The sequence below is a fragment of the Daphnia pulex genome, chromosome 8 (genome assembly GCF_021134715.1).
Source record: "Daphnia pulex isolate KAP4 chromosome 8, ASM2113471v1".
Classification (NCBI taxonomy): Eukaryota; Metazoa; Arthropoda; class Branchiopoda; order Diplostraca; family Daphniidae; genus Daphnia; species Daphnia pulex.
In genome coordinates this window covers 1,635,049-1,649,888 of record NC_060024.1, presented here as the reverse complement: position 1 = coordinate 1,649,888, position 14,840 = coordinate 1,635,049, and the positions used below count along the sequence as shown (strand labels likewise).

Below are 14,840 nucleotides of genomic sequence, written 5' to 3'. Positions count from 1 at the left end.
TATCAATTCGGTTCGGCAACTTTTGCCGAATCGACAAATACCGATTTCCCGAATTGGTTTTGCCGAATCGACATGGATTCTGATTCTTTGAAACTTTTACTAACATACTGCTAGAGTTTCTAACACACACACACACTGCCGCCCCAATGCCTCTCGATACATGAAGTAGGGTAAGAGAGGGGGGAAGCACAAAGGGTTTTGGGGTTAAAGGCGGTTGTGCAATGGGGCCACCTGTCGGGCCCTTAAAATATATACATTTTGTATCGCGAAAAAAATTACGTCGGTATCAAACGGCCATCTATACATAGTATATAGAACCGTAAATTGTATGTGTTTCCCTCATTCGCACGGTGTTGGCTCTGTGATCGGATGCTCGGTTATATAAAGCCACCCGCTTATGGAGCCACTGCACCAAGTGGGCCCGATGAGTGGACCGCCACTACTGCAAAGCTGAGGGCGATTATGATTATCACTCTGGTGGGTAGTGGCCTGTCAAACGTGATGAAAACTGTTCCGGTTGGTTCTTTTGATCCGTCGGTCAACCTGTGGAAGCGTTCGACTTTTATTGCACCTCGGAGGAGGAGTGTGTCGAGAAGATCTTCGTCTGTTCCTTAGAGGAGCACGCCGTATATGATTCCTTTTTTATCGATGGAGGATTTTTGGAGGCTTGCGTTCAGAGGTCTATTGGCTGCACTCGTTATTTGTAGGAAAGCACTTTGTTGTGGGTAATCGATTGGAAAGATGAAGAGGTCTCCGCCACGGGGAGTTTCGGAGTGTTTTGGGGCACCAGCTTTATTAGTAATATCTTGAACTATGGCTTTTAGCTCTGCCATGTCCATTTATCTGAAGTTAACTTTGCCACTTTTAGGATGCTGGAGGGGGCAAGATTACTGGTGGGTGGTGATGATGGTTTCTGTCCAGTGTTGGTGGCCATTCTTCGGCTCTGCTATTCCTCTGGGTTCTGGTGGTCGGTCCGGTGGGATGTTGGTGATATTCGGTATTTCTTGAGTGAGCACTGTTGGGCAAGCGTGGTGTGTGGTTGCCGAACCCGCTTGGGTCGGTTTTCACGGGAAGGGGTTTACGCCAGTTCGTCACTGTGGGCGGGAATGGGAGTCCGGAGTGGCGAGGGGCGTATTTTATGGATTTTTAATTTGTAGAGTTTCGTTAGGACACGTCTGTATCGTACGGTAGTTGAAAGATTAATCCAGGCAATTGAATTTACTTCTGTCATTTTCAAGTTTTAATCGCATTTTGGCGCTAAAAATTCAGCTGAAGTGTCTGATTGAAGTGTCTGATTGAAGTGTCTGATTGAAGTGTGATGAATTGAAAGTGAAAGTGACCATTTATTGGGAATTTTAATTCACTTCAGCTCAATTTTGTAATTCATCTTTTCCTAGTACTTTTTTTTACTTCAGCTAATTGGAGGTCGAGATCTCCATTGAGCCATTCAGCTCCCTTAATTCACTATTTAGTATTTATACCTTTAGTTTTTTACACCTCCCCTTTTTATTTGGCAACGTTGTATGCAAAAAGCAGACAGAAAAAACAGACAAATTAAAATTTAATTTAAGCTGAATTTGAGGTGAATTGTCTACTTGGTCTCCGATGAACCAGAGCTATAGAATACTGGTAGCGCCACTGCCATGTTAACTCCTCCTCTCGGAAATTTTCTCTGGAGCTGAAGCCAACTTTAGCAATCGATAGTGAAAATCGGAGCTAACATATCGATCTCGCTCCTTGCCACTCCTCCACTTTTCCCTCCATTCCTATTACCATGCCTATACCCTACTTCCCCACACACCCGCCGTGGCGCTTATGGCTAAGGAGCAGGGCAGGAAAGCATGCTTCACTTCCAGAGAAAAAAAGCAATGGAAGAGCTCACCATATGAGTGGCGGTACCAGTATTCTATGGCTCTGCTATAGGACTATAGCAAGCTTGACGTTGGAGCTTGGAGGAGTCCAGATAATAGATATGATAATAGACCTCCAATAGAATTTTCCATATTTTTAATTTCTCTCACTCCAGCCTGCCACAACTGCCCACAAGCCACAAAGGCACAAGCCCACTGGCTGGAAGTTCAAATTGTATGAACTTATTCGACGCAATGCAAAATTACTCGGGAAAAATGTTTTTGGTCACAATTTGGCTATTCTTACCGACTTCCGGTCTTAAAAACCACTAATTTCCCAGAGAATCAGCAGATCCGTTCTTTTATTGCTTGATGATTCCGCGCGTTTGTATGACTCAGCTTGTTGAGTTTCAAGAATTTAAAAAAAGTGCCAGTCTCAGCAGTCAAGCCTGAGGCAAGAGCTGCCACTTAGTAGAGCAGACGAATTTCATACAATTGTTTTCTTCCTGTTTCTTCCACGTCATCTCAATTCCGAAGTTTTACAGTTTGACTTCTTGTGAGGCTACACTCTACAGTCCATGTTGAGCTGTTGGGCTTGAACTCTGAAAATTCGTGTAGCTGGTGTGTCAGTAACAATAAGAGTACAATTATATTCCTCTAGACAACAAACTCCTAACAGAAATGGCCGAGAATAGCGGGAAAAAATTAAGTATTGTAAGTTGACAATCTATATTGTGAAACTATTTCCAGTTTCGTCGGTTATTAATTATATACACCTTTTCTGTTAAGAGTTAATAAATCACTTTTTTTAAGTCTCTTCAAAAGGCAACCAATGTTACATACCATCGGCATTTGGTTGATAGAAATACACGAGGTCAAGTAATGGGCCAAGGCAGGTTTCGTGGATGCACAGTGTGGTTTACAGGTATGTTATTAATATGATTTATTACTAGTATCAGTATTAATGTAAAGTAATTTATGAAATAACTATTGAAAATGCAGGATTTTCTGGTTCTGGAAAGACCACTCTGTCGTTTGCTCTGGAAGATTACTTGGTGATGAGGGGTATTCCTGCCTTCAGCTTAGATGGTGACAACATGAGATTTGGTTTGAATTCAGATCTCGGTTTTTCCGACGAAGACCGCCAAGAAAATATTAGACGGGTCGCTGAAGTAGCCAAATTATTTGCTGAATCAGGAGTGGTAACTCTCTGCTCTTTCGTGTCACCGTTTCGTGAGGTAATAGCTATAATGCTTTGAAATCCATTTATCACCAAATTTCACAATGTCATGTAGGACAGAGATCGTGCTAGGAAAATACATGCTGATGCCGGACTCCCATTTTTTGAAATTTTTGTGGACGCTCCGCTCAATGTTTGTGAAGAACGTGATGTCAAGGGCCTTTACAAAAAAGCACGTCAAGGGACCATCAAGAGTAATTTATTGCAGTTTCATTAATTAAATCTTCTTCTTGATTTGAACCCAATTTACTTTTAGATTTCACCGGAATTGATTCACCGTATGAGCCGCCTTTAAATCCCCATGAAACTATGCAAACAAGCGAGAAATCTGTAATTGAATGTACGCAACAACTTGTTGATTTGCTTGTTAGCCAAGTAGGTTTCCAAAAATGAAATTTTTGTTCAAGTTTGATTGATTGTTACTGATAATTTATCAAAAAGAATGTTCTGCCAAAAGCCGCCCAGGCAACAGTTGTGGAATTGTTTGTATCTGATGAACGAAGACCCGATGCCACGGCCGAATCAGCTACTCTTCCGTCAATAACTATCAGTGACATTGACCTTCAATGGGTGCAGATTCTCTCTGAAGGGTGGGCCTCGCCCCTCACTGGGTTTATGAGAGAAAGAGAATATCTGCAGGTATGAATACCAATTTCCATTAGTAATTAAAATGGTTGATATCCTGTTATGTCAACAGGTTCTTCATTTCAATTGCATCTACGACGGCGGAGTTTCGAATCAAAGTGTGCCGATTGTATTAGCTATAAGCACAGAAGATAAAGAAAAACTGGACGGCTGCCTAGCCATCACTTTACTCCACAACAACGAGCCAGTAGCCATACTCCGAGCCCCCGAATTCTTTGAGCATCGCAAAGAAGAACGATGTGCCAGGCAGTTTGGAACAACTCACCCTTCCCATCCTTACATCCAAATGATAATGGCGAGCGGTGACTGGTTGGTTGGTGGTGAACTGGAAGTGCTGAATCGGATTCGTTGGAATGACGGTTTGGATGAATATCGCCTTACGCCTACCGAATTGAAGAAAACCTTCCATGACATGGGTGCTGATGCGGTGTTTGCATTCCAATTGAGAAACCCTGTCCACAATGGGCATGCGCTTCTGATGCAGGTGAGATTTATCTAAAACACTTTGCTTTTACGGCTGTTAAACAAATTTTTATTTTCTATTTCGGTTGAAATTAGTTTACTCGACAAACCTTGCTGGAACGGGGCTACAAAAAACCGGTGTTGCTGCTTCATCCACTAGGAGGTTGGACAAAGGATGATGACGTTCCGCTAGCCGTGCGGATGGAACAACACAAAGCGATTCTTGAAGAAAGGGTTCTAGATCCGGAGCACACTATTCTAGCTATTTTCCCATCTCCGATGCTCTATGCTGGTCCTACGGAGGTATTACCTTTCATGCGTTTTTTCTTGTTGAATTATGACTACTGTATTAATGATATTATTTGTAGGTTCAATGGCATGCGCGATCGCGTTTAATGGCTGGTGCCAAGTTCTACATCGTTGGTAGAGACCCGGCTGGAATGGCCCATCCTAATCCAGCACTGAAACAAGATCTTTACGAACCCACTCATGGTGGAAAAGTTCTCTCTATGGCGCCGGGGCTTGTTGGAATGGAAATTATTCCCTTTCGAGTTGCAGCTTATGACAAACGAGCCAAATGTATGAGTTTCTTCGATCCGGAACGGAAACAGGATTTTGAATTTATTTCTGGAACGCGAATGAGAGGTGGCCCTTCATTTCATTATTATTTTAGTTTGTTATTGGAGAGCAATAGCAATGCATCATTTTGAATCGCTGAAGAAGTAATTAAGTTGTGTTTTTACCAATTTTGTAGGTCTTGCACGAGCGGGAGAATCACCACCTCCTGGTTTCATGGCTGAAAAAGCCTGGGATGTTCTTGCCCGCTATTATCGTGCTCTAAACAACAATTAAGTGGTTTTCAACCATTTTCGAGCTAACATATCGCAATTACAATGTGCAACTATTGAGCTGAACTTAAGTTAACTTTTGTCAGCGTGTTATTTTGCATTTAGTTCCCCGATTCTATTTAAACACAACTTTATTGTTGCCTTGTTAGTGCTATAGGCCTACTGCCAGTCTATTTCAGCGGATTGTGTTTTTGCTGAGCTGTGTACCCACTGCAAGCATCGTTTCTGCCCACCAAAAACCTTCTTTATTATTTCTGGAAATCAGTATAGTTTACTTTGTTAAGTTTCTCTTTGTTTACTGTTAATCGTTCTATTCTAAAGTTATTAACCGTTTTCTTTTTCTCATTTAACGCACATCACTGAATTGTAAAAAGAAGTGGTTTTTGGCACTCTTTGCTGGTGGTTATTCATTCCCTGAGTAAAACTTTTAAAGTTGGCTTAATCGTTATGCATATCTAATATTATTACATCAAATTAACCCAAATTTCTAAGATTTCGTGTTGAACGGGAAATGCGTTGCGTACGTGTTCATATTTACCTCCCAATGGTCCAATCTTGAAGTTTTTTAAAGTTATCATTGTAGGCTAGTCTTGAAAGTTTCAATACATTTAATACATTTACTTCCTAGATGTTATGTGAATTCCTTCAACAAAATGATTGTCTTTGTTATTTCATTTAGAATTTTTAATGAGTGACAAATGAAAATAATTTTTTAAGGATTAAAAAAATATTACGATTATTTTATATAAAAAATTTCGAAAATTACTGTTCATCATTTTCAAGGGGTGTAAAGGGACTATCAAATTGGATTTGCCGTATTTGTTATTAAACACTCTAAAATACGCTAGCGCTATTTCTACGTTTGAATTTCAACTAATTGGCACTGCGAAAGATTGTCCAGTAATGAAATTACCAAATAAGTCGTCATCATGCACTAAGTCCGAGCTGCTCAAGTCATTTTGTTAACAAATCTTAAAAAAGATACAACAGAAAGCTTACCGATTCATCTGGGTTTTGGCTATTTATAATATGGACCCCTCTTTCTTTATTGTCTAAAGAGCGTAATCAATCGAGTTTGAGTCAGATCAATAATTTGTATTTCCGCAAACCAGAGATTTCAAAAGGCAATTTTGTTTTGCATGGTGTGTAAATTGTATATGCAGTTTTCTTGATCTGGTATTTTTCTTTTTGTTGTGAAAAATAGGGAAAAAAAATTCTTTTCCCAAATTCTAAGTCTCTGATCTAAAAATAGTCATTAAAAGTCGAAATTAGAAATTTTGATTAATATTATTTGGCAAAATGTATTTCCGAGTTCTTTGGCAACTCTGTTTGATTAAGAAAAGTTGAACTCATCCTCTCATCTCTTGGCTAGACTGAACGTGAAACTAGCTGGATAGAAAGTTAAATGTCTAACCGATTGTAGATGTTTGACTGCAAACGTCTTTGTTTCTCCAGAAACTGAATCAAGGTTTTAGAGAAATTCGATTTAGTTAAGGCTGTTTCTCTGAATCTTTGAATGGAGAAATTGGTTACTGTATAACATTTTTTTACCCAACGTATAATGGAAAGCGGCCGGAACAGCGTTAATATGGCTGATAGTGCTAGTGAAAGTGATTGCAGCGTGGATGGCGGACCTCATATGATGCCTCCATCGCCAGTTTCGAGAGAACAACTCCACAAACGTATTGAAAGTTTACAACAGCAGAATAAAGTTCTCAAAGTTGAGTTGGATACGTATAAACTAAGAGTCAAACAGTTACAAGAAGAGAATCGGTCACTAAGACAAGCTTCAGTCAACATTGTATTGAAATTAATATTTTAATTATTGTTCTTTTAATTGACATGTATTTATTTTTTAGCAAGCCAGAGCAGAACAAGAAGAAGAATTTATCAGTAACACACTATTGAAGAAAATACAGGCACTCAAAAAGGAAAAGGAAACTTTGGCATTGAATTATGAACAGGAAGAAGAGTGCCTTACAAATGATTTGTCACGGAAACTTAACCAGGTTCATTTAACTTTCAAATGGCATTTCCTAATGAAGTTTATTCTATAATATGAAATTCTATTTATCTAGCTGAGACAGGAGAAGGTTCAACTTGAACAAACACTTGAACAAGAACAGGAATGTTTAGTTAATAAGTTGATGCGAAAGATTGAGAAATTAGAAGCTGAAACTCATACAAAGCAAAATAATTTGGAGCAGTTAAGAAGAGAAAAAGTTGAACTTGAAAACACTCTTGAGCAGGAGCAAGAAGCACTTGTAAATAAATTGTGGAAACGAATGGATAAACTAGAAACCGAAAAAAGGTATTGAAAAACAGTATGTTAGATGCCTCCTTGTTTGACAAGTCAACACAATTTTTTTTTTTCAATTCTGGTAAATTTTCTAGGAATCTACAAATCAAGCTTGATCAACCGGTATCTGCTCCTGCTTCCCCTCGGGATGCGAACAACGGTGAAGGTGCCCCGGCAAATTCAACACCTGAGCAGCTAACTTCCCACATACAGTGGTTGCGTAATGAAGTTGCCCGTTTGAAACATCAGCTTACCTTGTCACTTCAAGAGCGTAAGCTTTTTTGTTTTTTCCTCATTTTATTTTTTTTTTTTAAATTTAATTTAAATTTAAGCTTGAAATGTGTTTCTGTATTTGGAATTAAAGCTTATTTTAATTCGTGTTATAGAAGAGGAAAAAATGGCTCATTATGTCCAGGAAGAAAAACATATACGAGACGAAAATCTACGTCTTCAACGTCGGCTTCAGATGGAAATGGAGCGACGTGAAGCTCTTTGTCGACATTTGTCGGAATCAGAGTCTAGGTAACCTTAGCAATCCCACTTAGCAAACTTTAAATTATATCAAATTTTATTCTATTGCTTTAATGTATTGTTTCTTACGACAGTTTGGAAATGGAAGAAGAACGTCATTATAATGAACTAACCGGATACGGACACGTGGGTTCTTTAGGGGTTTCGGTAACACCTGTTAACCGTTCACGTACAACTTCAAGTCCAGTTCCAACCAATCGACCCCTAAGCCCTAGTACATCAAATTAAACCATCATTAATTCATTTATTCAAATAGAATATCAACGATTTTTCTATATTTTTCAACCGTGCAGGTTTGTTGACCTACAACAGGGACGGTTTGGTGGGTGTGCCGACTGCACCGTCATCGATAATGAACACTGGGCGAGATCCGTTTAGTCCGCCCAGCCCAATGGGCAGATGCCCAACTTGCGCTCATGCAATCAGTGCTCCGTCGTCATCTCCACCCCATGCGGTTGGTTTGAAATTTGCTTTTCTCTTTTGGTCTTTTCGTGCGAATAACAATGCTTTTCTGATTGCAGGGTTTGTCCACTGGTATCCCACGCTCGCTTATCCGGATATCACAAGAGAGATTTGTCAAGCCAGCCGTTCCACCACAGACCGTATCTTCACAAAATCCTACTTCGCCAGCTGCTTCAGTCTCTCATCCTCGTAGTAGCTCTGGCACGTCTTCTCCTATGGATACATCATCTGGGCGCATATAATAACTCAGTACGTTTTGGATACTTCCGATCCATTTACCAGTTTACATCATCAAATTGGCACATTGTGCGAAGAATTAAAACTTACTCTTCAATTCCAAAACTATCCCTTCAGTCATACACCTTTTTGGTGAAGCAGTTAAGGTTTTTCTACGTTTTTTTTCCTCGGTCTTTCTGTATTTCTGTTTATTTCCAAGTGTGGCTTTCGAGTTTCTATTCTGGAGTTATTTTGGATTTTGCAGATTTACTAAGTGCAACCTTTTGAGCATCTTGAAGTTCGGGTGTTTCAATTTCTCTCAATATTCTTGGAATTATGCTTATGCTTATTACGTCTTTTCTCGTGAATCAATACGAAAATATTGTAACGGGTCGATTAAGACTGAATTCGCGTTGATTTCATCTTTGGTTACTTTTCTCTAGCCAGCCAGCTTGTTTGATTTTTTAATTTTCCAAATGGCCATTCAAGAAAGGTTACCGAGTTCGTTCAGAACTTGATGCTCGTGCGATTTCGTAGGCTATCAAAAGAAAAGTGTTCGTACCGTTGCGTGCGATTTTCCCTCTACGGTGTGGTCGTGTGGTTTTCAAAACATTTTAGATTTTCTCGGGGTTAGTGTGCGAGAAATGTACGCAGATCAATCTATACACACAACTAAACAAGGCTTATTATTGATTTAATATTGTCATGGTATCAATAAAAGAATTGTTCGTGTGGTTTCCGACACGTTAAAATATTTATTGGCGTTCCAATTCTCGTGGCTTCCGCTAGTAATGGCCTAATGGGTAGTTAATATGGTCTTTGTTTTGAAATCGTTTTGTTAACGTCACTTTACAAATAATACTATAATAGTAGTGTAAACGCTATAATAACGATGACGTGTCGTTAATTTTGCGTCAACGTCAATTTGTATTTCAAGAAAGATGTTTAAATTTAAATAACCATGTTTTTTGGATATGGCAAGCACCCTAATCATACGAATTTTCTTAGTAGATTTATATTGGCCCTGAAGATAATGTGCTTATTTTTCAACGGTTTGATCATTTACATTTCTTTCTTTAATAACGGATTTGAATGATTTTACTGAATTTTTATCTAATGAGCAATTAGTTCAAAGTTAACTGTTCTATGATTTCGAATTTTTCTTTAAAAAAAATTAATTCGATTTAAACTCGAAAGTATTTAAACAGATAGTTTCTAGAGCTCATGAGATTCAAAGTAGTTACATAAACCGTGCTAGAGTTGCCGATGTAGCGATTTCAATATTCGTTCCGTTCTGGCATTTTCACATAATCGTAGTCTTACCTCTCACTTAATATTCTTATAATTGATTTCTGTAGCTCGACAGAGGACCGGTTGCCTATTTCCTAGAGAAAAAAAATTGTGTAATAACGAAAGGATTTTTAAATGATTTCGTTATCCGCTAATTTAACGGGCTCAAAAAGACTAGCAGTGTACGTCAACGAACTTTCCCGTTATTTTGTCAAGTCAACGGGCATAACGGCCCATCATTAGCTTATAACCTGAGATGACGGAATTGTAAAATTCAGAAGATTCATTTATTAAAAGTTGAGTTTGGTTATGTAGTAGCTGTACGGAAAAAAAAATCAATAGCGTAGGCTTTTGTATGACGTCACATCTGAAAAAACTTTTCTCTTCCAAGGATGGAAAGGATCCATTTTTTTAATTGAATCAATTTACAGTTTGCGATGTCATGGGACGACCTTATGAAAATATGGTACTTGTATGAAATTGTGATCAAATGGTGTTCAAAATAAATAAAATAATCAATCAACCTAATCAGCTCATAGAAGATTAGAAGAGCAGATTAAATCCCTTAGGTTTTCTTTGAAAATTTCCAACGTTGAATTCTGCAATTTAAAAAGTTGAACTAAAGATCTTCAACAAATTCCACGAGAAAGACCATCGTAGTCAGATTTTCATGGATTTACCTCCAGTTCGTGTTTGAACGAAAGGTTAAAACTTAGGAGCTTGTATTCGCATGACAAAATCAATACACATCGGATCTACGAATATGCTCAAAGTATTCCTAAATTTTTCCATTGCAAGCTTCATAAAAAATTACACAGTTGTGATGAAACTAATTACTTATTTAGCTGATGAAACTTCGAATAGCCGTAGGAATGTCAAAAACGATTCTAATTTTTATTCATCTTTTCATTTTAATCCCAAAAAAAACATCCAAGTTTAGTATATTTCAATTTAGATATACACTAACACTTTTCCTTGATTGAACCAACCATATTTATCTTATCCTTCTGTCTCTCAGGTATTGAAAGATTTGTAATACATAGGATTTAGTAACTTCTCTTGCTGATTGGGGCAACCGTATAAGCAGAAATTCTCTCGATGCTCTAGCACGCACAACCTTCTTTGGTTGGGTTCGGTGTATTTTGAGGTTGACTTCTCCCAGGTTGAAGTGGTTTATGCTGGACACCAGATTCGGCTGCATTCAAATCCAAACTATTTTTCATAGAAAAACAAACATGTAATCAGTTATGGTAAGGCAGAGCATAGAAGGCTAGCGTGCGAAAACGCCAAGAAGAACTCTAACCTGCCATCCTGAATGTTTTGGTAAATCTTTTTCGCGGTTTCAAGAAAGGCGTCTTCAACGTTATCACCAGTTTTTGCGCTAGCTTCGATAAAAAGAAGTTCATTTTCCTCAGCAAACTGTTTCGCCTCTTCGTAGGTTACATCTCGTTGGGCTTCAAGGTCAGATTTGTTGCCAATCAAAAAAATAACCTATGAATAAAAGAATTTGTTAAAAGTATGTACATAATCAAATTGGAAAATGTTATTTCAAAACCAGCTATTTACAACACAATCTATCCTTTTCTAAAGAATGTAAAATAAAACTTACTGTATTGGGATTTGTTAAATTTCTGGCATCTGATAGCCAACTGCTGAGATGATTGTATGTAGATCGTCTTGTTATATCATAGACCAACAAAGCACCTAAAATATTTATATAAATTAGGGAACCAACTTCTTTTCAAGTTATATTACTCTAATAATACCTGCTGCTCCTCTGTAGTAGGAACGTGTGACAGCACGAAAACGTTCTTGGCCTGCTGTGTCCCTACAAATTTAAAATCCATTAAATACTTATGGCTGAAATATACTTACAAAATAAACAAAGGCTTACCAAATTTGAAGTTTGATTTTCTGGCCAGCCACTTCAATTATTCTGGTACCAAATTCAACACCAATAGTATGAGGACAATCAGCCATGACTAGCAGAAAGAGAAAACAAAAAAAGAAGCATTAGGCAATCTTATCATCAACATGAGTCAAATGTCTTATACATTTCTTTTCAGTGAACTGATGAAGTAAACAGGATTTTCCAACTCCCATGTCACCAATAATGATGTATTTGAAGATGTAAGAATAATTGTATGGACCAGCTGACATTTTTGTTTTCTTTGTGGCTTTCCCTTTCAGGTATCTTACTGTATAATCAAATTAGATGGTAAGACACTATATACGCAACGATACGAAATGTAGGACAACAGATTTTATAAGTGAAAACCAAGTCATTCACAAGACTTATAACATAAAATAATAATTTGCCTGTTTGTTTGTTTGTTTTTATGAAATACGGAAACTGGGCGTGAGCAAAAAAGCAAAGTTGACTGTAAACTGTAACTCGATCACTACTTGTGAAAACTCCCTGTTAAAGAACTGTCATTATTTCCAGTCAGTCCAGCCAGACGACACAACGGCATGTACTGTTGCCAGTTTTTGCTAAAATTTATTTACATTGATCTTAATTTTTCCAGGCAGAATTTTTAAATGTTGCAAGTCAGCATTGTATTGTGTGTCCCAAGCAGACGAGGGTAAACAAATGTTATGATCTGTCTGTGTTCCGTGAGACCGTGACCCGTGTGAGCTAGAGCTACACATTTGAAAAATACTGGAAAATGAACACAAATTCAGAAAGCTTTGAACGTGAGATGAAAACACTATTTCTTACAGATACTGTAAAGAAATGTGGATTGTAAGTCAAAATTGTAAATTTTCAACAAAAAATTCAGCAAATTTATTTCAATTTATCATTTAGGTGTAATGAACAAAAATCAAAGTACACTTGTCCAAAATGTAGTGTTCTTTACTGTTCACTGACGTGTTACAGGTCTTATGGACATGCACAATGTTCAGAGAATTTCTTCAAGGAGCTTGTCCTTAAAGAGCTAGAAAATCAAAATCAATCACAATCTCTTCAGGAAATGAAAGAAAATATGGAATCTTTGTTAAGGAAAAACAGAGAGATGCATGAAAATGATCTTGATTCAGATGATTCTGAACATGACAACCAGGAAGATTTATTGGATCGAATGGAAAATGTTGACTTGAATGACTCAGATATAGTCTGGGACCGTCTAAATGAGGAAGAAAAAACAGATTTTAAAAATAAAATATCCACTGGAGAAATTATTGAATATTTACCGAATTGGGATCCTTGGTGGATAAAAACAACAAAAAACCTGATAGAAGACCTTGACATTCCACAATCATCAGATATTCCACCTATCAAAAATGGAATTTCACTACTCTCTACAATGATGGTACTAGTTTTCTTATCTTCTAGTCTCTTTATAACTAGCATTCATTTATAGCAATTTTTATATTTTTTAGAAGAAAAAACCTAATGAAGCAGTAGTCAATGGATTGGCGAATATTCTGTATGGTTATGCATGCATTTCCCGTCTGTTCATGCAAGATTGGACAGGCAACGTAAACTCCATCATAGAAATTCTCTTGACAGTATCTGAAATTCTTTGTACCAATTTGTTTTTTAATTCAGCTCAAGAAGCTGTAGACCACGCATACTCTTCGGCTTTTAAGCTGGATGGGATATCACACGAATTAAGCTTATTAGTCAAAAATGATATTGTGCAGATTCTTAAGCAAAAAAAATTCGTTCTAGCTTCCCTGTCTGATATTACTGAATTACTTCGTAGTGGGATCGAGACCAATTTTGTTCCTAAAAAACGGTTGCTTCTTGCTATGAAGAAGGTCGAATTCTTTTTGAGTTTTGTCAACGAGTATGGAGTTCACACATTAAGATTTCGTTGAATATTACTTTGAAATAAATTCATGTACCCATTGTACCAATTATTGTATTGTATTATTTTATTGTACCAAACCAATTATTCATTCTCGATTCGTCCTATCATCTATCTTTCAGTCTTTCACCATGCTGCCTGACCGACTTCCCGTCGGCCGTCACTCAGTATGAGCATCCTTGAAGTTGAAACACATGACTACACGATTGAAAATAAATATTAACTGCCGAGTACTGTGCGTGTGTGGATTTCGAAATGTGATTGGGTTTTTTTATATGATAAGGGGGTTTACCCCAACTATTAATAGATTTTTTCATGAGCTTTTTTCACATTTCTAATTTTTTAAGATAGCGTTTTTTTTAACCCCTTCCGCAAAAATAACCACATCATAAAATAAACCTTAGTTAACAATTTCATTTTGCTACAAATGGTTCTTCTATTTTTAACTTTCATGTAACACACACACGATTTAAAAAATACATACAGTCTTTTATTTAACAATTATACACAACAATTTTTCGTGTGAATTATTTAGTATTTAAAAAAATTCAACTGATTTACTGATGTGCAAAATCGTAGTTCGCGGCTTCGCGCGATCATTTTTAGCAAACTTTACCATGGCAACCCCCGAAATCTTATAATCACTCCCATTCAAACACCTTAACGCCCCAAAACGGCAAAATCACCCCTCTTAAAAGCTAGTTATGACTATTTTATGAAACAATAATTATTGTTCAATAGGGAATTAATTTCTACATGTTAATGACGTTTTCCTAGACCTAGACCTCACAAAAATCAAATTTTATAGTTATAAACGCGCCCGCTTGGTGCGTTCATCCACCAAAGTCCACAACACGTCAACACCACAACCCCGAGATTTGAGAATGTTGTCTGCTTTGAACTTTGTTTTAAGTTCTGAAAACTGTGATTTTCACTATTAATTGAATTACGTATAATCTAAAAACGTTCTGAATTTGTGTTATTACAAATTATAGTGACTATAGCAGGGTAAAATATTGTAACATAAAACAATGTTTCAATGGAAGCCAACTTTTTTACAAAGGCCCAGTCCTCCAACTGCAGAGCAACAGGAAAAAGACATGATGAATTGTGTTAACAACTCAGATGTAGTCCAGGCTCTGGATATGCAAGGTAAACTTTGAAGTTCTGTTTTTGAATTTC

The 14,840-nt window shown here is 37.4% G+C and overlaps 4 protein-coding genes across 5 annotated transcripts; 3 read left to right on the top strand and 1 right to left on the bottom strand.

Annotated features, from left to right (window-relative positions):
• The first annotated feature begins 2,287 nt into the window (after positions 1–2,287).
• Positions 2,288–5,665, top strand: LOC124200726 (bifunctional 3'-phosphoadenosine 5'-phosphosulfate synthase 2-like). The gene is made up of 10 exons (XM_046597034.1): positions 2,288–2,564; positions 2,664–2,775; positions 2,853–3,088; positions 3,146–3,284; positions 3,347–3,465; positions 3,532–3,729; positions 3,788–4,219; positions 4,294–4,500; positions 4,566–4,842; positions 4,952–5,665. Exons 1-10 carry the CDS (start codon positions 2,532–2,534, stop codon positions 5,047–5,049), a joined length of 1,851 nt encoding a protein of 616 aa, XP_046452990.1. The 5' UTR covers positions 2,288–2,531; the 3' UTR covers positions 5,050–5,665.
• Positions 5,666–6,149: 484 nt separating this feature from the next.
• LOC124200728 (coiled-coil domain-containing protein 6-like) lies at positions 6,150–8,953 on the top strand. The gene is made up of 8 exons (XM_046597035.1): positions 6,150–6,846; positions 6,905–7,054; positions 7,124–7,356; positions 7,440–7,615; positions 7,731–7,866; positions 7,950–8,089; positions 8,169–8,329; positions 8,397–8,953. Exons 1-8 carry the CDS (start codon positions 6,607–6,609, stop codon positions 8,577–8,579), a joined length of 1,419 nt encoding a protein of 472 aa, XP_046452991.1. The 5' UTR covers positions 6,150–6,606; the 3' UTR covers positions 8,580–8,953.
• A 1,770-nt stretch (positions 8,954–10,723) lies between these two features.
• Positions 10,724–12,317, bottom strand: LOC124200730 (ras-related protein Rab-14). 2 transcript variants are annotated; one of them, XM_046597038.1, is made up of 7 exons: positions 12,165–12,317; positions 11,898–12,045; positions 11,738–11,825; positions 11,610–11,671; positions 11,453–11,547; positions 11,147–11,334; positions 10,724–11,055 (listed from the first exon to the last, which is right to left on the bottom strand). In XM_046597038.1, exons 2-7 carry the CDS (start codon positions 12,001–12,003, stop codon positions 10,947–10,949), a joined length of 648 nt encoding a protein of 215 aa, XP_046452994.1. In that variant the 5' UTR covers positions 12,004–12,045; positions 12,165–12,317; the 3' UTR covers positions 10,724–10,946. The 2 variants fall into 2 exon arrangements, with proteins under 2 accessions (XP_046452994.1, XP_046452993.1); XM_046597037.1 differs by having other exon boundaries at positions 11,898–12,041; positions 12,163–12,316.
• Positions 12,318–12,398: 81 nt separating this feature from the next.
• On the top strand, positions 12,399–13,703 carry LOC124200729 (zinc finger HIT domain-containing protein 2-like). The gene is made up of 3 exons (XM_046597036.1): positions 12,399–12,589; positions 12,653–13,157; positions 13,228–13,703. The coding sequence occupies exons 1-3, from the start codon at positions 12,513–12,515 to the stop codon at positions 13,666–13,668; spliced, it is 1,023 nt and encodes a 340-aa protein (XP_046452992.1). The 5' UTR covers positions 12,399–12,512; the 3' UTR covers positions 13,669–13,703.
• The last annotated feature ends 1,137 nt before the right edge of the window (positions 13,704–14,840 follow it).